The 23,939-nt window shown below is 38.4% G+C and overlaps 2 protein-coding genes across 3 annotated transcripts in view; both read right to left on the minus strand.

Annotated features, from left to right (window-relative positions):
• Window positions 1-1,405: 1,405 nt before the first annotated feature.
• Window positions 1,406-23,939, minus strand: part of LOC18433128 (uncharacterized) — a 36,743-nt gene continuing 14,209 nt past the window's right edge. For both annotated transcript variants that reach the window (XM_011624634.3, XM_006843224.4), the window contains exon 4: window positions 1,406-1,635. In XM_011624634.3, coding sequence (XP_011622936.1) covers window positions 1,570-1,635 — 66 coding nt within the window. In that variant the 3' untranslated portion in view covers window positions 1,406-1,569. The remainder of the gene's footprint in view (window positions 1,636-23,939) is intronic.
• Window positions 20,340-21,948, minus strand: LOC148780984 (uncharacterized). Its single transcript, XM_088874667.1, has 2 exons — window positions 20,844-21,948; window positions 20,340-20,731 (listed from the first exon to the last, which is right to left on the minus strand). Exons 1-2 carry the CDS (start codon window positions 21,199-21,201, stop codon window positions 20,628-20,630), a joined length of 462 nt encoding a protein of 153 aa, XP_088730793.1. The 5' UTR covers window positions 21,202-21,948; the 3' UTR covers window positions 20,340-20,627.

The raw sequence follows: 23,939 nt of genomic DNA on the forward strand, positions 1-23,939 counted from the left end.
GGATAGTTTGAAAGTCTAACTTTTAAACTGGCCAAAAGAAAATTAAAAAGAAGAAAAAGAAAAAGAAAAAGTGTTGGCCGTTGGAAATTCCTACATTTCAACTGACCAAACACATCAATTGTTTTGGCTTCGAGGTGGTTTGAAATTTGGATTTTCGAAACTCCCAAACACATCTGTTTAGGCAATTCAAAAGTTAGACTTTCGAACCACCGAACTATATTAATTTTTTTTTTTGTGCATGAATAAAAAAAAAAAAAACTCAAAAGAAATAAGATCTCAATGCAATATGACACCAGATATGGATAATGCAATGATACTGCATCTTTTTTCCCCTCCATATGTAAATTTGTTTATGTTTATACATGATTTTGATGATGATTTATAGTGTTTCTTATCACATGCTCTATTTTGCTATTTTCTAAAATTTTATGAATTGTTTCCAGCAATAAATCAATTTTTTCCCATCCATGTTTTATTTAATTATCCATCTTTTTTTAGACTTTATTTTTGTTCATAGTTTAGTTTGCTTTTACTTTAACAAAAAATTTGTAAATTGTTTTTCAACTTGTTTAGCCCTTTTTGGGCTCATACATGTCTCGGGCCTGTCGAGGTCCTAATCAAGAATGTAAAAGATTGGTACTGAATGTATCTCACTTCCATCAAAGATAATACGAAATAGGATAGCATGAATCGGTGTTTTAAAAAGTAGGTCGAACGAAAATCACCTGATTGAAAACGAAATTGGCTGGTGGGCAATTTGGGTCTATGGCATGTGGAATCCCCCGATTCCCACCATTTTCTATTTTTTCACTATATTTTTCCCCAACTATGCAGATTTGGATTGCCCAATTCAGCCGATTTAGATTGGTATACAAAAAAAGCCGATACAAAAACCAGATTCTACGTATTAAAACAAGGGTGTAGTTTGTATAAGGCTTAGGCCCTAAACAATCAAAGTACAATGCATCTTCAAATACTTCAAATAGTGTCAAAAGACGTCGTTTCAACAACAAAAAATTTTATGATGGCCTGAAATTTATTATCTCTAATTATAAAATTTAAAGCTTCAAAAATCGTGTAGATAAAGCATATATACGCCCCCTTGAAAATTCTGAAGACAGTCTAGATTATTCATTACAAAATGCACTATTTCCAAAACTTGAAGTCCATTTTTTTAATGTCCATGTATCTCAAGATCGAGATGATTGGATTTGAAAGTTTTTCGCCAACAAAACCGCTTTTTCTAGTGAATACACCTTATATAAACTTTTCCCTTAAAAACAATGACATGCATCATACAATTGCATGCCTAGTCCCATGTGCTATCGGTTCCTTGTTTTCCGGTAAAATAACAAATAGGGCAGCGCACCCATAAAATAGAATTTTACCAATTTGTTCATCTCAGTGATCATAAAAAATGCCTTTAAATTTATTCATAGTGACCAGTAGATTCCTACTGTACAAACCAGAAGTTTTCTGAAGGCTGTTTTTGAGAACCCAATGTTTGAATTTTCTTACAGTCAAGGTCCTACTTCCATATACACTTTCACAATTTTTAAATTTGAAGAACTAGTCGTCAATCAAAAATATTACACCATCTTCTTGTTCAAAATCATGTGTGGTGCGATCAACTACCTGCAAGCATTGATAAGACAACAATTAATGAGCATTTGCAAAGAGCTTTAAGGACAAAATGATAGAATTCGTTGTAAATAATATTAGAAATCACGAAGAAAGCAACAATTGCAACCCGAACACATTTTTACTGATCGAGCTACTGAAATACGATCTTACCTAAAACAGTAGATGCATAAAAACTCTTCCCATGTTGTCCAAGGGAAGATGTAAAAGATGTATCTGAGGAATGTATTACAAGAAGGAGAAAAGCACCACGCATGTTACAAAACATATTTTGCCACTTCACTGTAGTCCTTCAGCTGGTCATTGCTCCAGCCAGTATTGAACAATCTTTACATATACAGGACATAGCTCTGTCAAACCCTTTATGAATATGGGCAACGTTTTTGACCTTTATCATAGGATGTGATCATATGTTCGTTGCTGCAATCTTGCAAATGAGCTGAGAGAGAGGTCAAATCAATGGGGGAGGAACTTGGACAATAAAACCAGCAGAGTAATAAGGACGAGTTTCGCTGTTGCTTGAGTTGCCTGTTGGGATGTTCTTCCTGCGTACCTCTTGATTGAGGTTGGTGGGACTGTTCATGAATGGAAGATAGCCATCATGATTCATGGAGCTCAGATTGGAAGTCCCACCTCTATCTGTGACACATGAGAGTTCACAAGCTATTTATCTTGCACCAGTGCCGCACTCTATGTGCTCCTTGTTGTGGGCTTACAGGGCAAAGATCGCCCTCTTACATCAGATATGGCGTCTACGCAATGCATGGTAGGATATGAGGACATTCATTTCAATGGCACTTTGCTGTTGATAACGCTATTTTTATGCTTCATCCCGCGATGAGGTCCACTTGTCCTAACCAGAGGATTACATTCATAAGATCCTCTAGATTGTAGCAATGATTTAGAGATGGAATGCTTGGACATCAAATTTAGGACTAGCCTTCCGTGCATGGCCCTGAGTTAACAACAGCAATGAGGCATTGTTATTGAAATATCTGTCATGATTGGGGATGGGCGGCAGTAACTAACCAGCAATTTCCTAAGGAAATTATTTCTCAAGCTTTATGCAGCAAGTGGCTATTGTCTCACCTGAAAGGGGAAGGAATAGTAGATGGATGGTCATGGTGGATCTTGCTTTCAAACCTAAACTTTCATGGAGGGATATTTTGTAATATACGTCAGCAGGGAATGGGTCCATTGATATGACAAAATGCAACTGAATTTCTTATCGATACATCTATATCCAATAATTGGCATCGAAGCTCAGCCATTAGAATTACTTATTGCTTAGCAGTCTGGGCGAGAGTTTCAGCCCACTGAGTGATGCCTGAAATAAACTCCATGAACTACTAAAATCAAGGGTATTCAAATCACAAACTGGTTCAATACAGCTTACCAATTTCCCAAGCTATAGCTAGTGAGACCAGGTTCAGAATCAATGCACATGTAAGACTACAGAGCAAGTGTTGCCTAAACGTCTACCCCTATTGATTGAAGAGAAAGTCTCCAATGCATGCAATACACAAAAATAAGTCAATAAAACTATCCTCACCAGAACTGTCATAGTTGATTCTTTTTTTTGTTTTTAGAGTTTTGTGACAACCAGATTGGTTGGTCTATTTGGTTGATCAATTTTGAATGACTAGAAAGCAATGAATCTTAATTTAATTGACCCACAAGATGGGGTGGAGCAGTCAATATAGGTATTAATTGCTGCTGCATGACCTTGACTAGACTGAAGTTCTCAGCCTCCTCATGAAGGAACACTTAAGATCTCGAACAATCACTATTAGAAGATTCGCCATTGTACCAATCAGGAAGCCCATTTCATTGCCCCATTATTAACCATCATAGGCCACCACATAGGCAGATGAGGAAGAATGCAAGAAGTATGAAGATGGATTCATTAGGAACAAGTCCTAAAACTGTTTGATGTGAAGACTTATTCAAAAATGAATCCTTCACCTTGGAAATTTTGCGAGACTTTCTTGCATTGTCACGGCTCCAAGCATGAGCCTAAATGGGGGGTTAATAAAAGACACATGGAGAAGTGTCTTTGGCAACACTCCAACTATTAATCTTCCTATAGGTTTCTTAAATAGTTCATCATCGTCATCATCATCATCGGAGCCCTATCCCAACTATTTGGGGTTGGTTAGGGATTCATGTAAAGATGTGGCAAAGTTTGATGCTAGCTGCCCTACATAACACAACCCTTCTTGGGACCGGCCATGGCAGAATTAGGTTTCTAAAATCGTTTATTGAATATTTTCTTGCAATTGATCGACTTCCAACAGCTAATGGTGCTCCAATAATATGCTCACCACCAAGCAGACCATGCCTGGGTATTTCATCAGTCATTGTCCTTGTGTGTTTTATCTTAGACTCAACACCTCATGGAGTGTTACCAGCCCATGGACACAATTCTTCTGATTCCACTGAGGATACCCGAGGCATTCAAGATTCAAAGTCATTAATGCTTGCTACTTGATGATTGATAAGAAAATGCTGGCTAATTTGTATCATAGAGTGAAATTAATACTTTGGCATTTTGTGCGAACTACATCCATAGGCCGGTTTGTATCATAGAGTATTTCACTTCTTAATACTTTTGTATTTTGTGCGAACTATGTTATAGGCCGCTTAGGAGCACATAACGTGTAATACTTTGAGGTAGTAGCTAGCAGCTAGCAAGATCATATCCTTGATCAATTGGATTTGTCCTACTCCTCATACCGTAAGTATTAATTGCTTTTTCAATATAAATATTCATTTATTTTCATCAAGAAGCAGAACGTTGTCATTTCTCAGCAATAAGCTTGAACGTAGGATACCCAATGCTCTTGAACTCTCTAATTGCGTCCATACCCCAAAATAGTTTAAACTAATCATCAGCAAGGTTCCTAGCATTGATTCCTCCCATCACAAATAAAGGGTGCAGTTTGTATAAGATGACAATCTTACTTGTAGAAGTAAGATTGCGATGTTTTACACTACTTATTTTAGTTGGACGGTTTGGATATGACATATCTTTTAAGACAACGTCAAGAAAGTGGTACGTCTTTTGAGACAATGTCAAATCTACACCATCCAAATAATATGGACGATGTAGATCAATGAACCTTACTTTTACAAGTAAGGTTGCATCCTTATGTAAACTTTTTCCCAAATAAAAACAACAGCAACAATCCAGTTTTCACCTTTATCCATCTCCTAGTAACATGCTCTCAAAAACTATATTCCTAAAATTCCAGTTTTTCCGTATCAAACTTATAAAAATGAATCAGAAACAGAGGACCACATGGGGTATCGTTTATTCACTACTAAATTCCAAAGGTCACACCATAGCTGTTGGGAGCTTTAGCAAGCGAGTGGATCGACGTGGAGGGTGTGGATCATCCCCTGCTTTAAAAAACCTACATTGGGAGTAAATGAGATAGATTGTTTGGGAGCAGCCCTTAAATATGTGCTACATATTATATATATTATACATGTTATTATATTTTAAATATAAAGCAAGAGCAGGTTCATGCAACACGTGGCTTTCAATAATGGCCTTTACAATACATTTATAGCCTCAGATAAAGTTGTTAGCCAAGTTTGGAAAGTAGGGTGCAACTTAGTGGGTCATTTTCTTCAGATTACTATAATGGTTATTGAAAGTCTACTATAAATACAGTAACGAGGCATTGGTTTTCCATGGGTTTGGTTTGTAGGTGGGTCTCAGCTTTGTTTATCCCACTACTATTGGGTGGGGGGAGGTGGTACATTTGTCAGAGAGCAGACCTAGAATAGACACATCCACACACAAAATGAAACATAAAAAAAAAAGAAATGATTTCACTTTTTTAATGTCATAACATATTCACCATAGAAATTAAATAGTAAGTGTCACATAAAAGAGAAAAAAAAATAGGGACTGTAATGCCATGACAAGAAACCGAACTCAAATTCATCCTTTAAACACCATAGTCTTTTGCTGGTGTTCATTAAATCTTGAGATCAAGTTGCGATCTCCTATCAATATAAGGCATATAATCAATATTATAGTTACTGGCAATGGGGGTGAGGGGAGCTCGGGATCGGAAATGGGAACATAGGAGCGAGGGAGGCTCAAAGATCCGCAATGATGGACTTCCGTTCCCTTAACATTAAGGGAGCACATTCCATAACTTCCCAAGAGGGAATGCTAAACTGAATGGGGTTGTGGTCTGTCGAGTTTAGGATTGGCACTCCCTAAGATCACTTATCCACAATATTCTAGTTCTTGCATTGAAGGATTATTTAAGCAAGTTTTTTTCTTGGTAAGTCAATGGGGGAGAAGGCCCCCTACTTGTTTATTCATTAATAAAATAAAAGGAGTAACATTGTTTATCTTACACCCCTATAGTAGGGAAGTTGCGTCAGATCCTGAAATAAAAAAGAAGAACTAAGTCTGGTGGTTGGCAATGCCAAGCAGTAGCGCTGAGGCCAACAGAAGCTCTTTTGGCGAGAGCATTGGCAACCATGTTTGCCTCATGGAAAACATGTGCAATAGACCATCTGTAAGAAGAGAGTCTGGTTCGGCAATTATCAACGATTGTCTGTAGTCGCCATGGAGCGCGACATTGATTCTGAATAACATTGACAAATAGTGCCGAATCACTCTCTTTGGACTGGAAAACTTGCCCTCTGGATAACTAATTGAATCCTTTCTTCTAGGGCCAAGAACTCTGCGTGGTTATTCGACACAATACCAAAATGCTTTTGCAAATGCAGCAATGAGACCACCATCGCTGTCCTTGATAACTCCACCACCATCTGCTAGACCAAGAATTCACATGGAAGCACCATCTATATTAAGTTTATAATTTTGAGCTCCAGGAAATGACCACGCCACTGGGGTGAGGGATACTTGCTTTTGCTGACGCCAAATTACCTGAAGGTTATCAATGATTGCTTTCTCTGATAAATGAAATGACCATTGTTTAACCTTTGCTAGCGCCTGAATATGTTATGTAATGCGTTTCAAAATTTGTTCTCTCCTAGTAGATCTGGAATGAAATACTCTCCAGTTCCGCTCCTCCCATAAAAACTAAATAGTAGTGAAGAAGATCAAAGTCCAAATATTTAGAAGACCATGAAATTTAAATCTAAAAGCTAGCCATCTCCTAAGAGGAGCAGAAATATTAGGGACAAACCACTTCCCATGTCGCCAAGCTAACGATCTCCGTACGCCTTGCGAGAAAAGATAATGAAACAAAGATGACAGAGACTGTCATCATTGTTACTGCAAAAAGGGCATAATGAATCCAACTGCATGCCACGCTGCTGCAATAAGAAGAAAATAGGTAAACGATTATGCAGGGCCAACCATGAGAACCATTTTTCCCATGGGTGGAATTTAGAAGACCATAGGGCACGAAATATAAGCTGGGAAGATCCCCGATAACAAATAAAGTTCCATGTTGCTTGGATTTAGAACAAGCCATTAGCATAAATGAATCCATACCAGTGAATCCCGTTTGAGCTGTAACGGGAGAGTATAACTCTTAAGCTCCCTCCATATACTCAAAGTTTCTAATGTAGGAAGGGGCAAAACCCAAGAGTGAACCGCCAATAAAGTCAAAAACCCTTTGTTCAGCAAAATCCCCCAAATCCTCTTGAGCCTCAACACCATAAACATCTGATAATGACCATCCTGCTAGCCATGGATCCACCAAAAAATCCACCATTTGTCCATTACCAATGCACCCTGAACATTAACCTTCAGATGTGTTAAACCAAGTAAAACACCCTTCCAAGCATGAGGATAGCCCCACTTTGCTTTGGCCTCCCATATAGAAGAATTACAAAAGTATATATGTTTAAAGAACCGGGCCAATAATGAAGAAGAGTTAGCTAAGATCCTCCAGGTCAACTTCATCATTCCTGCAATATTGAAGTCTCCAATGTCCCGTACCCCTAGACCCCCTTGCTCCTAAGGGAGACAAACTGTCCTCCATTTGACAGAATGGAGACCTTTTCTTTCTGCTACACCATCCCATAAGAAATTCCTTTGTATTCTCTCTATCATATTGCATGCTTTCTTCGAGAGAATAAATGATAAGATCCAGAATACTGCTGATGCACTGAGAATTAACTCAGGCAACTTTAAACGACCTACATATGAGAGACATAAAGACTGCCATGTACCAATCCGTTTGAATACCTTACCAAGCAGATTATGACAGTATTTGTGCCTAAGATGTCCACGAAACAACGGTAACCCCAAATAATGCACTGGTAAAGAACCCTCAAGGAAGTCCAACTCCCTCAGGATTCTACCATGTCCACCTTGTGAGCCACCAAAAAAAACCTTGCTTTTTGAAGAATTTAATATCTGACCAGTGGTCATTTCAAAGAAATAACCTCTCGCACAACGGCGATGGAAGAAATGGAAGCTTTACAAAAAATAAGAACATCATCAACATAAACCCATAATCACACCCTGATGGGAATGCCCTCGGCATATGACATTGCAACATAGTTTGATCAAGCTGCCTACTGAAGAAGTCCAAGACCGGTAATAATAAATATGGAGACAGAGGATCCCCTTGCCTCAAAGGACTCTCTTCCCTTTAAAATATCCCTTAGGAGAACCATTTCTCAATGCAGAAAAAGAAGTAGTGGAGATGCATAAATGAATCCATGGCACAAATAGAACAGGAAAACCCAGGGCATGCAACCTTCCTACAATAAAATCCCAAGAAACCCTATCATAGGCGCTGCCCAAATCAATTTGCAAACACATCATAGGCCTAACTGAATTCCTATGGCAAAAGAGACATGAGTTCATTTACCATGAGGATGCTATCAGTAATGAACCAACCTGGGATCAATTATATCATCAAGAACAACTCGTAAAAAATTAGAGATGATCTTAAATAATTTTATACAAGACATTACACAATAGGTCGAAAGTCTTTCATCACAGTAGGTGCATCCACCTTGGGAATCAAACATATAAAAATGGAATTGATTTGCTTTAAGATCTTACCTTTACTGAATCTGTCCTTGAGGACCAAGAACAAATCTGTGTTTAATAACCTCCTATCCAAATTTATAAAATTCCACCAAAAACCATCTAAACCTGGGGCACTTTCACTTTTCATATCTCAAATGCACTCCTTGATCTCCTCCATATGGACTGCTTCCACCACTTTTTCCTTTGGATTACAACTGAGCAAAGAGGGTGGCAAGAACTGTTGATGGCCCATCTATGGAATGGAGAGAGCTCATATCTCTCACCCCACAAGTCACCCAAGATCAATAGTGCATATTCAATCTCACATGAGTGGCAAGCCATGAAAAACCTTATGAAACCCTAATCTTGTTCAAGCACTATAAAAAATGATTGATCCTTACCCAAATCTCTACACCTTATCGCTTAGACATAATTTCCATCTCTCTCTCTCTTAACCTACCAAAAGGGGCACGCCTCATCTCTTGAGTTTCTCTCTCTGTCTTGACCAAAGTAAGGGGGCATGCTCTACTCATAGAAAGACTTCTCTCTCTTTGAAAACCTTCTCTCTCCTATCAAAGGGGACACACCCCACTCTCTCTCTCCTCTCATGGTTCTCTCTCATGGTGTCTCTCATGATCTCTCATCTCTCTTTGGGGTTTAGACTATAGGGTTGTGATAAAAAAGAGAAGCATCACTCTCAAACGAGGTTGCTAAGGGGATTCACTTAGGGTTTGAGTTTGTGATCAAAAGGGTTCATATTTCATTGGTGTGGCTTATTTAAACTTGCTTTCTCGGTTGAGATTGAAGGTTGACTATTAGATCCCACGCCCTCGGAAGGTGGTGACTCGGTGTGGAGTGTAAGAAACCCGGTTGAGGTAATCTTCAGCACCCTCTTTTGTTTCTTCCATATTTATTTATTATATCTTTTATTCCCATGCATAGGTTGTCTTTTCTTTGTTAATGAAAAGTGTGGTTTTGAATGGCTTCAAGTTCTTGAGATCCTATTGTATTCTTTTCCTTTATAGTGTGCCAAGAGTATGGTTTATAATAATAAAACTTCAGAGAGAGGTAATACAGAAATGACAAGATATGACACTCTATGTGAAGAGTGTTCAATCTGGAAATAGCAGAAAGAAGAAGAAACACAATACCTATAAAAGCGTCTTGGTTTCTTCGAAATGAAGGGATATATAAAAAGACTTGGTGTTAGCATAAAAACGTTAAAAATCAGTGGGAAAATCAAATTTGTGACATTTGAAATGATGGGATGAACAAGAGTATTTCTTCATGGTATGAGAAAGGGAAAATCCAAGTGCCGAAGAGATGGACACTTCATCACATGCAGTGTTCGCAAAATCGCCTGATCTAACCACCCGGTTAGATCAAAACTGGCCAATGGCCGGTTCCGATTTTGGGTGGTTAGGGTGATCAACCGGTGTTTTAAAAAAAAAAAAATTCAAAAAAATGTATATAAATTCTCAAAAATAAGGAATTTGATTTGTAATTCATTTTTAAATACTCTTTACATTATGGTAAAAATTAAAAATTGTTGTGGTCATTAATACTCACTTTTATATTTTCCCATCTTCTTTAGAAAATTTTAAAAATAGCCTTGAAAAATATAAAATGGGTTAAAATCTATTTTTTTCATCAATTTTCAACTTCATTTAAATATGTTTTGTTTTAATCATTCTTTATATGCTTTTCATATTTTAGTAGATTTTGTTTTTTGTATTTTTTTATTTTTTAACACTTTTTTGATTGCTCGGGACTTGCCCGGTTAAAGCGGTTGAATTGGCCGGTTTACCGATTAGGCCAGTTAAACCGCTTCTAGACTCATGTCCGGTTAACCGTTCCGATTCGATTTTGTGAACACTGGTGACATATGAAACCGATGACTAATATATTCTCCATCAGTTGCGTGCTCTTCCAAGATCACAAAAGCTTGTCAACAAGTAAAAGCAAAGAATCAAGAAAGCCTAGGTACCACACTACATGGTTTTGAGGTATGAAATTTACCCCACATTACATTGTAAGGTCGTATAGGAAAGAGGATTCAATAACTTTGTATTTTTTCACGTACTTCTTTAGTTATATTTTGGCTATTTGTTTTATGAATATGTATGGAGTGTATAGACATTAAGTGATAAGTGTTAACAAATTTGAAAGAGCCGATTTTGAATACCCTGTATTTTTATGCCTCCTTGTGCTTGAGTATGAACTACTTAAAGTAGTGATACAGATGGAGATATGAAACACGAGAGATGAGTATGGCTCATTCAAATATATAAGCATGAAGGGAGTTTTCTGATGGAACTCAGTCTTAGTGACCATCCTCCCAATAATGTCCAGTAATGTGATGTGTTGCATGTGATGACGATCTCTTGATAAAATCTCCATATTTGCTAAAAGGAAGTATTTTGTCAAGATTTTGATAACTATTCTTTAGTCATGCTTTATTTTGGATAAAATTGTAATATGGGCTTTATGACTTGTTTTTGTAGCTGTACACATGACTTGGTAGGTGAATGCGGTAAAATGATTTTTGAAGACTACGCATGTATTTTAAAATTAAATTGGATGATTTGAGAAAAACCTAAGTCTATGAATATGGTTTTGAGAAAACCCCATAGTTTTGCTAGGTCCACTAAGTTTTTATACAAAATCATTCTAAACCACCGTACTATTATCTAACTATTGCTTGTGAATGTATACACCAAGTCAATAGCCTTTTGATTAAAGAGAAAAAACATTGTGTCTTGAAGGTATTTGTAAACTTGGGAGAAAACTGTCATTTATTTATGTACTGGTTTTTAAATACTCGTATGCCTTGACCCATTTTTTTTTTAAGTTATTTAGAATCCTCGATTACCTAAGACCTTGAACTATAAGGAATGTTGTAGGAAGGTCATCTTGCTAGGCTTCCTTGACACATGTTGTGTTAATTAGATAACTTGGTTTGTATGAATTTACTACCAAAAAGACTGGTGTGGTTGAACCTTTGTGGTTCAGGAAGGTTTTGCATATTGTGAAACCAATGGGCATTGAATTACTTATTGCATAAGACTTGCTATACTACATCATGATATAAGCATAAGAATGTTAAGAATGTATATGTTATACGTGCAATAATTGAGTGGGAGCTGCTATAGTCCCACGCTTTTTTAGCTGCTTGGATATTCAAATATACATGTACTCTACCATGAAAGATCCAGATAAACTAAATATTCCAGAGGGACCTGCTACTGTTTGACAGGCCAGCTGGAATAGCAGACTATAATATTGTTCACCATGGAACCTGGATGTGTGGCGCTAGTGTGTGGCTACAAAAGGGAGCAGCTTTATTGAAGAACTCCTTTGAGCTCATGAAGATAAGATCCCATGCAATAAGGGTACGTGATTATCTTCTGCGACAGTAGATCCATGATTTGTGATGCGATATGAAAGATAGACTATGACCATGTTCGGGATGAGATTCGAGCAGCGAAGAGAAGAGGCACTGCCTCCATAAATCCTTTTGTGAAAAGATTGATGGTGAAAGCCATAATTAATGTATTGAGAGAGAAAAAGTGAAAAATTCTAGAGAAAGAGATTGTGATTGGGAGAGAGAGATTTGCTATATACCTACAGAGGTAATGATAGCAGACCTTCTTACAAAGGGGCTTGTACCTAATGATTTTGTGAGACATGAGAGAGAGTTGGGGATGAGAGAAAGTAAGGAAGAGAGAATGTAAGGCCCTCAAAGGCCAAGTGGAAGATGTTGGGTGAGTGCGACTATTAAAGACCTTATGAGTGCTTGTAAAATGAAATTATATAGTGAAACATGAACTTAGTGGAACATGAACTTAGTGGGAGTGTGGTCCCTTGTGGACCATACAAAGCAAATGATGTATGCTGATACTGGATTGTGCTTGACATGCTAGGTCAGTCTGGTTGGGGAAAACCCATGTTACCTGGGCTAAGAGAAACAAACTGATGAGGGTTATATGGGTTATCCCTTGACGAGGTCGGAGTATGCCCGAACGAGTGAGCCGAGGGACTGTGTGACCCTTGTGTGTGATGGAGGCCTTTAGAGATGGGGGGACCAAAGCCTCATCATTTATACCATCACACGGCATACACATCGATAGTCATTTTCGAGAAAACGTACCACCTTTCAGGGTGAAGCGTGTGCAGGTGCGAGAGATACCCCCTGTGCACCATAAAGCTATGAATTGCATCAGGTCAGGATGACCTATAAAAATAACATAATTGCATGGGAGGCCCAATAGATCTTTTGGGCCCACCATTGCATAGTGGGTGGGGGCCCATTATGTGCCACCTTGGGTGGCACAACCCAATTAGAGAACCTTCTAATTTTGTAGTCAAGCTTTGAAGCTTGAGAGAAGGCTTATGTATAAAATAAGAAAGGATAATATTATGATATATTAATTTCTTATTTTGAATTAATTGATAGGAAAATGGTTTTGAAAGTGGGGAATAATGGTCTAGTACCTTCCATAGGATTTTGATGGCCCATCTATGGAATGGATTGCTCATATCTCTCATCCCACAAGTCACCCACGATCAATGGTGCATATTCAATCTCACATGAGTGGCAAGCCATAGAAAACCTTAAGAAACCCTAATCTTGTTCAAGCATTATAAAAAAGGCTTGAGTTCTACCCAAATCTCTACACCTTCTCTTACACATAGTTTCCATCTCTCTCTCTCTCTTAACCTACCAAAAGGGGCACATCCCATCTCTTGAGTTTCTCTCTCTTTGGAAACCTTCTCTCTCCCATGCAATCAAAGGGGGCACGCCCCACTCTCTCTCTCATCTCATGGTTCTCTCTCATGGTGTCTCTAATGATATCTAATCTCTTTGGGGTTTAGACTATATGGTTGTAGTAAAAAAGAGAAGCATCTCTCTCAAACTAGGTTGTTAAGGGGATTCACCTAAGGTTTGAGTTTGTCATCAAAGGGGTTCATGTTTCATTGGTGTGGCTAGTCCAAACTTGCTTTCTCGGTCGAGATTGAAGGTTGACTATTAGATCTTGTGCCATCGGAAGGTGGTGACTCAGTGTGGAGTGTAAGAAGCCCGGTTGAGGTAATCTTCGGCACCCTCTTTTGTTTCTTTCATATTTATTTATTGTATCTTTTATTCTCAAGCACAGGTTGTGTCTTTTCTTTGTTAATGAAAATTATGGTTTTGAATCGCTTTAAGTTCTTGAGATCCTATTGTATTCTTTTCATTTATTTTATTTGAAGTTGTTATACTGTAAAAGAACTTCTTGTGAATGATCTAGACCATGAAAAAAAGAAAAGAATTGAAAAAGAAAGAAAAAAATTATTATATACTCCGGCTAGATCACACATCCTTATTTTAGGAACTGATCAACCAAATGGGGGTCAGTTTCACTCTCCTGGGCCAGTAGATCCTCAAAATACCGAATCATATGATTTTCAATATCAACCTCAGTAGCTAAAGAATTTCCATTCTGATATTTTAAAGAAATAATTCAGTCGGTTCTTCTTCTTATCACAGTGGAGAGGTGGAAATATTTAGTATTAAAATCCTCATTCTTTGGCCAGTTTTGCCTGGATTTCTGCCTCCAGAAACTTTCCTCCTGGCCCAAAAGTGTCTGTAATCTCTGAGTATACATTTTTTCTTCTATCATGAATACCTCATTGGAAGGATCATTGTGTAAATTGTCATATAAGGACAACAACTACTGTCGAACTGTTGCAATGGATTCCACCACATAACCAAATAACTCCTTGTTCCATGTATGCAGGTCACTCCTTAACCTCTTTAATTTCGTAACAAAATGGTACATGGGTGTACTCACACTCTACCTTGCTAGGAAGCAGAGATAACATCAATAAAATCAGGGTGCTTCTCCCACATGATAAAATACTTGAATGGTTTTGGGCCAACCGAACCCAAGTTTGAAACAGAAACCAGTAAAGGGCAATGATCAGAAGTTTCCTTGGGAAGTAGCTCAACTATGGACTCTGAATAGTCCAAAACCTAGTCAGTTGTTGCCATTGCACGATCCAATCTTCTTCTAACACATCTTCTGCTCATTTGGCTGTTAGATCAAGAAAACCACCATGTGATTACTCCAAGATCAATTAACACCAGTGTTTTAAAATGCTGCCGCATCCTCGCATATGCGGCCCCATCATCCGGGATGCGCTCGCATCCGCATCACAAACTGGCGCATATGCGCTTTTGACAGATGCGGCCGCATCATAGCCGCATCCCGCATCATGGCCGCATCGCCCGCATCGCGCCGCATTTGTTTTTCGTGGAAAAAATTATTGATTTTGCTCCTGGGGAGGGGCAAAATGGTCTTTTTGAACTTCCAAAGTTTAGGGAAACTGTTTGGGGAGTTATTATACCCCCTAAACGAAGATTTCCAGCCACTTTTGTGGCTTTTTTTGCATCAAATCGAGGGAAAAAAAAAATTTAGCGAAAATTTTTTTTTCATCCAAATCTGCGGTTTGGCGGTTGTTTGATACTTGGATGTGCATTTGATGCCTTTGATTGTTGATTTGGGGATGTTAACGTGAATTTGTGATAATAAATTGGGGATTTCAGAGGCCGTGAAGAAATCGAGCACTACTTCACAGAGTCAGTAAATTTTTATTTCTTCTTGTACAATAATACTGTTATACTTATTTTTGGGGCATGTCTTCTTCCAAATCTTCTAGTAACAACGATCAGGCTTGGAAATATGCTAAACTAAAAAATTCGGAAGATAGAAATTATGTGATATGCTTGCTCTATGGAAATACTTATATGGGTGGTATTTTTCGACAAAAAGAGCATTTAGCCGAAATTTCTGGGAATGTAAGAGCATACCCACAAGTTACAAATGATATTAAAAAGGAGATATAGAGAATATTTGGATAGATTGAAAAAAGATAAAGAGAAAAAAAAAAAGACAAGAAAGGAATTACTTGATGATATGCAATTATTTGATGATGTTGTTGATGATGATGATGATGATATGTCTGAAGTTGCTATAAGGAAAAGGGGTACTCATACTCCAACCTCAAGAGATAGGGTTATAAACATTGGTGGTAGTGCTGAGAGAAGAACACCTCTCTCTAAGGGGCCAATGGATTCTTTTTTCACCCCTAGCCCCGAAATTGTGGTTCAGGAGAGAAAAAAAAAAAACAAAACAAACCACAATTGAAAATAAATATAAGAAAGAACAAAGGAAGTCGGTATGTAAGTGGATTGCAAAATGGATTTACATGGCCAACATTCCTTTTAATACTATAACTCTAGATAGTTTTGCATGCATGGTCCAGGCAATTGAGCAAAATATGGCCCAGGACTTATTCCTTCTTCACTACATGAGGTTAGGGAGCCCTCGCTGAAGGATGTTGTATTTGATGTGAATAAAATTTGATTTCTCAGAGAGAAGGGTGGGAGAAATATGGGCCACTATTATGTGTGATGGTTGGTCCGATGGGAAATCAAAGGCATTCATTAATTTTTTGGTTAACTGCCCAACATGTACTTTTTTTGTTGAGTCTATTGATGCATCAGACAAGTCACATGATGGTACATACTTATGTGGCTTGATGGATGAGATTGTCGATTTTGATGGGGAGCAAAATGTGGTACAAATTGTCACTGACAATGGTGCTAAGTATGCTGCAACTGGGCATTTTTTGACTTTGAAAAGGAAGCAAATGTTTTGGACTTCTTGCGCAGCTCATTGTGTTAATCTTATGCTTAAGGAAATGAGTACAACATCTTTATTTAGTGGCGTGATTTCAAGAGCTATGTTTGTTGTTGAATTTATTTACAATCACACCATAGTCCTAAGCATGATGAGGGCTTTTACAAAGAAGAGAGAATTAGAGAGACTGGGTATCACTAGATTTTTCACGTCATTTCTCACTCTTCGAAGCCTAGTCAAGCAAAAAAGTGCCTTGAGGACTATGTTTGCTTCAGAGCAATGGAGTCAAAGCAAATAGTCAACGCATAAGGATGAGAGAAAGGCTGAAAAAATTATTCTGAATACATCGTTTTGGAGTCAAATAATTCTTGCATTGGCGGTGGCTCGCCCTTTAATGAGAGCGCTTCGACTGGTTGATAGTGATGCGAAGTCCGCTATGGGCTACATACATGAAGCAATGACTAGGGTAAGAACTGAAATAAAAGATGTTTTAAAGGATGTGTGCAAGGCTATACTTGAAATTATTGATATGAGATGAGATACCCAGCTTCACAGGCACCTCCATTCAGCCGGTTATTTTCAAAACCCATCTCTTCACTACAAGCACCCATCCATTGAGTCAGATCGTATAATAAATGGTGGGTTCTTAGATGTGCTGGAGAGGTTGGTGCCAGACAAAGATATCCAGGATGAGATCCAGAGCTATGAATTGATTAAGTTCGAGTTAGCCTTGAGAAACTTTGGGAGAGATATTGCCACTCGAAATAGGGATACTACAGATTCAGGTAGAGGCCACCAGCCCAAAAATAATCTTACTTGTCTCTTACTTTATGTATAGTTCTATTGTTTATTTTATACACTTAATTTTTAACTATATTCTAAATTATAAAATATTATACAGCTGCATGGTGGGCATTATATGAAAGCGAGACACCAAATCTACAACGTCTCGCTATTCAAGTATTGAATCTCACAAGTAGCTCATCTGGTTGTGAGTGCAATTGGAGTGCATTTGAGCATGTAAGTCCTTTACTCTTTATTCCTTAATCCTTATTTCTTGAATTTCAATTTTCTAATCTAAAATCTAATTTATCTGATTTCAAATTTCTACTACAGCTCCATACAAAAAAAAGAAATAGGTTGGAGCAGAAAAAGTTGAATGATTTGGTTTATGTGCGGTATAAGGAGCGGCTTAGGGAGAGGTATGAAAATCGTATGAAGCTCAACTCTATTCAATTATATGAAGCTGATGGTGATTCCATAAGTGAGTGGACCATGGATCCAAGACAAGAGCGTGTGTTTGAGGGTGAGGATCTTACATGGCTTGATGTCGAGCTAACAACAGGGGCTAGTGAAGAAGATCGACCTAACACTAGAGCACAAAGGAGTAGAGGAGCTGCTGGGTCTAGTCGCACTAGCACATTAACTTCGGAGGTCGAGGAGGAAGCTGACTCAGAGGAGACCGATGAAAAAGAATACATGGAGGCCATCGAGGATGATATTGATGATGCGCATGACGACTTTCAAGATGACTTGTCTGATTAATATTTAAAAAAATGAAGTTCAAATTTCAAAATTGACTCTCAAAATGGATGATTGTATTAAGTTATTAACTATTAACTCTTCTTGAGCTTGACTTTTGATTTGTATTTTGTAATATCATTATTTTGTGCTTATGGTTTTACTTATGGTTGTTGATGGTTGTGCTTAATTATAGTTGTACTTATGGTGCAAATTTGTGCTTATGGTTGTTGATTGTTGAATGCTTTATGAAGCTGGTTTCAAGTTTCGAGTTTCTATCAGGGAATAGTGGATAACTGGATACAGAGTCTCCGACAGCTAATAGTTTTGAAGTTAATCATTAAACTAAAATACTTACTATTACATATATCACCTTCATATTTTTTTCTATGCATTAACTTATTTTTTTAGATTTTTTAGAATTTTTTTACATTTGTTGACCGCATCATCGCGATGCACCCGCATTAGGGCCGCATCGAGCCACATCGCCGCATCGGCCCCCCACCTCATCAGGGCCGCATCCCGCATTTTAAAACACTGGTTAACACACAATAACACATCACCTGAGCAAAATCAACTGAATCTGGGGGTAAAGAACCACTAACCCCCGTGCTTTCTGAGGTATCCAATAGAGTATTAAAGTCCCCTAAAACCAACCAAGGACCTGTAATAATATATCTTATGGTTCTCATATGATCCCAAAGCAAAGCCCTTTGGGATACTGAATTAAATGCATAAACCCCTGAAATCACTGAAACTCTACCATTGCATAATCGAGTGGCCTCAACAGTTATCATTTGATCATTTACCTCAATTACATTGATTGAATATATCAAAGGATTCCATAAAAATAAAATCCTGGATCTTCCATCAATCTCATTGGCAATAAAATTATTATTGAATGCCAATTTTCATGACCACACACGATTCAAATCTGCAGTTTAGTCTCTATTAAAAATAAAAGACCAATATTGTGCTGGTTTTTAAGAAGTCCAATATCAAAAAATCTACCACGGCCTTGAAGGCCCCTGAAATTCCAAGCTACAACTGATATAAATACAATTTACAGATTTGGATGCTTGGTAAGGGGAGTCTTACCTTCAGTAGCCACTGGGGCACCTTGTGCCATAAGAGAAATCCCCTGCTTAGCACCAGTAGTTGATAAAGAAGCCTTTAATTGCGACCGAGTGCAATCTTTGTAAAACCCCTCACCGAGAACATGATCATGCATTCGCTTGGTAGAAGCCACCTTGTCATCACCATCTACCAAGGACGCACCAGGTTTTAAAACAGCTTGGACCGCTGCACTTTTGCACTCCGTTTGCTGTTGACGATCTTCTTATCTTAACATGGGTGCATGAGATACACCCACGGCCTCAATAACCCCCATAGGCTGCACTTGAGGTAAAGGCCTATTCTCCAAGGAGCCAACAACAGTTACTTCATCCTGCTCATGACCAGTTGTTTCAGGGAATAGAGCTTTCCTAGAGTTATGTTGCTCATTAAGAAGAGCAATAAACGATTTGTTTAAGGAAAAACCAGTCCCAACAGAATCCAAGGGGTCCACTTGAGTAACACCAGAATCTCCTCCAGCCACCAAAGCACCCAAATCTGCACCCATGTTCGAAAAATCAGTCCCCCACAGTTGATGTAATCGTCGAAACCTCAGTGCCAGCAGCACCCAGGGATGCACTAGTGCGTCCCCCAAGTTAGATAATTGGGCAGCAGCACCCAATCTTGTCTCATCCTCCTCACGGACCACCAACTCCTCAAATTAGATGCAGAAACCTTGGTCCCAACATCTCGTTCAATCAAGGATTGAGGAACATCACTCAAATCCTCCTCACCATGCTCTAGGACAGCAAGATCTCCTACCACCAGGAGATGCACCAACCTGATCTGTGGTATCATTCACTTCATTGCTCTCCGTAAGGCCTGCAAAGCATTAGAGGATGAAGCTACCTCTTTTTTAATGTATACCAATTGCTTCCTTCCCTTCACAACCTTCCATCCCTCCTGTCCCGAGGGCAAAACCATACCGGAGTTCCTGCTCTTCTTGGCAGCCGCTTTGAGCTTCAATGGGGCCTTTGAAGCAAAGGATGAACGAACATAACTCAGCCGAATGGCCAAGTCTATAACATTTAAGACAAGAAGTTGGGATAAACTCATATATGATCTCTTGGCAATATTCCTTACCCATAATGTCAAACCACACCTCCTTTAAACATGGTTTGTTTAAATCCATAGCAACACAAATTTTAGGCTCAGCTCGAGATCTAAATTGTGTTGGTTTGTCCATAAAAACGGTTTTCCTACATTGGAAGATATTCTAAACAAAATCCCAGGTTCCCAAAAGTAAGAGGGAGTTTTGGAAGTTTAATCCAAACCAGAACTTCTTGGCATGTGCGTCTAGAAGGTTGAACGGAAGGATCCCATTCTTGCAACACCAAGCATTTTTTATTGACAAACCATGGGCCACTGACACATGCTATGTCCATTTCCTCCTTCGATTTGAAGCAGAAAATCAGGAAACCATCATCAAGTGAGAAAATTTCCAGATCATTCTTCAACCTCCACATCTTCTATAACATGGTCTTCATATACATCCATTCAGGTCTACGCCCCAGAAAATATCCCAGAAGACAATTTTCCCACTTTTCAAAACAAGATTTTACCAAATGCTTCTCAATTTTCACATAACACCTCCCATTGATGGTTTCAGTTGGGGTAATCTCTAAATTATCAAAGTAACAAACACCATTCTGAGTTCCTTTTTGACCAAAAAGAAGGTCTTTAGACTAACCCATATCCCAGCAATTACTAGGCCTGCGTCCTTTACTTCGCCATTCTTTGAACCAACTAACAAGGAGGGAAAATCCTCCTTGCATCGTTCTCCAAAGGCCTACCAGACCCATTAGCAACAGGTCAAGAAATCTTACAATTAATGTCAAGTCCATGAGGACTGCTACAGTTCATAGATGAAAGAAAGAGAGGGTCGTCAGCAGGTCCCTTACCTCTGTCTATGGCTGTTCTCGAATTAGGAAAAGCAACGTTATCACCATTGCCTTTATTTTCCAAAGATGTATGAGTAGAGCTACTACGAACAGCACCTTCGTTCAAGCAACCATGATTGTCATGCACATACAAAGAGGCATTAATAGCAACATCCTTAAGAAATCGATGTGCAGAAGCATCATCACCCATAGAAAGATTATTACTATATATCAAAGAATCATCATGTTCACCCCTATCTCGATCATAGAAAGCCTCATGATCATCCGGAATACCAGCCCCAGTTAAATTACCAGCAATTCTGTGAATAAGAACTCCATCCAAAAATTTTGAAGAAACAAAACCAGAAATATCTACCATATTCGATAAAATAGCCGCAACATCCGATGTTTTATTAGATTTAGGAGAATTATCAGAGTATCAACCGAAGAAAGAACACGATGATCTTACGATGACACGATGATCTTTTAAAGAAACATCATGCTCACCCAAAACACAGTCATGGATCTTACCAGAGTCATCTCGATCATCAGATCTATAAGGATCATGGAGATCATCAGACACTTCGTGCGAAGAAAGCCCTCAAACAACACGATACTCAGATCCAAAAATATCCTTCACAGATTGAACAATACGAGCTCCATGAGTGTGTTTCCCGTCCTTGTCATCGCCATAGCCAGCAGCACAAACATCACCAGATTGTCGAGCATCTTTACCATCCTTGTCACCACCATAACCAGCAACACAAGCATCACCAGATCCACACACATCTTTACCAACCTTGTCACCGCCATAATCTCCAGCAGCACAAGTATCACCGCCGCCAGAAACAAGAGAAACATCACCATCTTCTTGCACCAGATTCCTCGGATCTGGTGGTTTCACCCCAAAAAATTATTCATGTGAATCCAGTACAAAAATTGCACACCTACGTACATTGGTCTGCTTACATACACCCATGACCTTGATTGGATGATTCTCCTTTGACTATCAACTGATGATTATATTTACGAATGTTTCGGTAGATTATTTTCAAAAATGAAATGATGTGATAGCTAACTTCTCCTTTACCCAAAAAAAAAAACTGGTAGGGCATGGTCAGATATAATGCTCAATGGCTCTCCTCCATCAAACATTGCTTGGGGCTCAAAGACATAAAGATGAGAGAGACCTCACATTTCCAACCATGTATGTTATTCCATGACCTATAAGGCAACCCCATGAGTAGCTCAATTTGAGTGATAAACACTCGAGCAATAAAAATCCATCAAGAGGTGACAGGACTCTGTGAACCAGCCCCAAGAAACTTAAGCCTAATGATAACTCCTCAATTAGAATCGTAGCTCAACTATCTTTTCTATCTCATCCTTAACTTCTTCTTTCTCTCTCCTTACCCTCTCATGTTTGCCTTTCTTTGAACTAGTCGCAAGTCACTATTCATAAGGTGTGTAAAGTTGTAACTATATAAATATATAATAAATCACGGCCTCTAGAAAGTTTGTAGGTCATAAAAAATTGGATACCCACGGTCCATTATATATGAACCTAAAAATGTGCTGGTGAAACTCCCAAAGTAGAAGAAAATCGATTTCATGTTGGTGGAATCGCAGTTCTAGTTTCTCATGGAACCGTGATTTTTGATGCATAGGGATTTGGATTCCATTAACCTAGGATCTAGTTTCTCCATTTTCCCATATCAAGATCCCTAAATTAAGGAAACTACCAGAAATGAGATCTTGTGTCTCAGACTGTAGGATCGAGCTTTTGGAGTGGGAGCGACCCCCCCCCTTTGGAGATCCCAATAACTATGATTAACATATATAGACACACAATCACATCTCACACGCACACGCTACTATAGTACGATGAGTTAGTGACCATGGTCATTTTTATAATCAACAAATCATGTAATTATATATCAATCATCAAGAAAATCATGTAATAACAAATCTCATGACTAGGGATCACATCAGATGTTAAATGGGTCAAGATCCCAGGGAGGATTAGCTCTTGGAATGTGGAACTGTGTCCCAAGACTGTCCCTTAAGGAAGGCGCAAACCACATCCATGGGTCACACATAACAACTTGCATGATTTTGAAAGACATGCCTATATGTTCTAGGTAAAGCCTTAACAAATCATCATATGCTGCATAATTTCTTCTATGCACATATTAGTTGGAGATAAATGGCAGGTTAAATTTAAAAATGGAATTATATAAATACATGTATAGAATTCTAACAAATGTTAAGAGTTCAAAAACAAAGAAAGATAAGAGAGCAATGAGAAAGAGAGAGAACATTTAGAGAGGGAGATTTTGAAAGAGCAAAGTTAGAGGGATAATATGAGAGAGATGGGATGACGGTATGAAGAGAAGAGAGAAGGGGACCGAGCCTCTCTCATCCTTATTTATAATAATAAATAATGAATAAGTATAAGAATGTCCTTAAGTAAGGGAAAATAACAAGAATGCCCTATAGGCACATAAGCAAGATAGCAATAAAAGAACTATAACTAAAATATAATATTAACATTCCCTATTGAGCTAGAGCATAGATGTACAACGCAGCTTGGAACAAACCATTTGAATCAGATTATAACCATGAGCTTTGGTGAATATATCTGCCAACAGATCTCTTGACTGCACATATGACGTAGATATTTGCTTACTAGTTACTTTGTCCTTAGTAAAATGACAGTTCACTTCAATATGCTTCATTCTCTCATGGAACATGGAACATCAGATTGCTGGCCACAAAAGTAACAACTTGATTATCACAAAACATCTTCATTAGCTCATCCATTTTGAATACCATCTGTCGTATCAAGGTCTTCAACCACATTAACTCACACACAATGTGAGCCATTGCACTATACGATTCCTTTGCAATCATCCTAGCTACAACAATTTGTTACTTATTTTTCCATGTCACCAGATTTCCTTTAGCAAAAGTACAATAACCTGTAGTAAATCTTTTTTCTAATAGAGATATTGCTTAATCAACATCTAAATAACGCTCATGTTAAAATGGCCATTTGGCCTCTAAACAAGCCCTCACCCCCCCTTAAGATATCTCAATATTTGACGCGCAGCCTCC

Source organism: Amborella trichopoda, chromosome 8 (assembly GCF_054954075.1).
Source record: "Amborella trichopoda isolate Santa Cruz 75 chromosome 8, AtrichopodaSantaCruz75HAP2 v2.0, whole genome shotgun sequence".
In the NCBI taxonomy this organism is placed as follows: domain Eukaryota; kingdom Viridiplantae; phylum Streptophyta; class Magnoliopsida; order Amborellales; family Amborellaceae; genus Amborella; species Amborella trichopoda.

Coding starts and splice junctions, on each gene's coding strand:
- LOC148780984 (XM_088874667.1), bottom strand. CDS start 21,201: ATGGTAGATATTTCTGGTTTTGTTTCTTCAAAATTTTTGGATGGAGTT. Junction 20,732..20,843: donor GAGAACAGCCATAGACAGAG/GTAAGGGACCTG, acceptor TGGGTCTGGTAG/GCCTTTGGAGAACGATGCAA.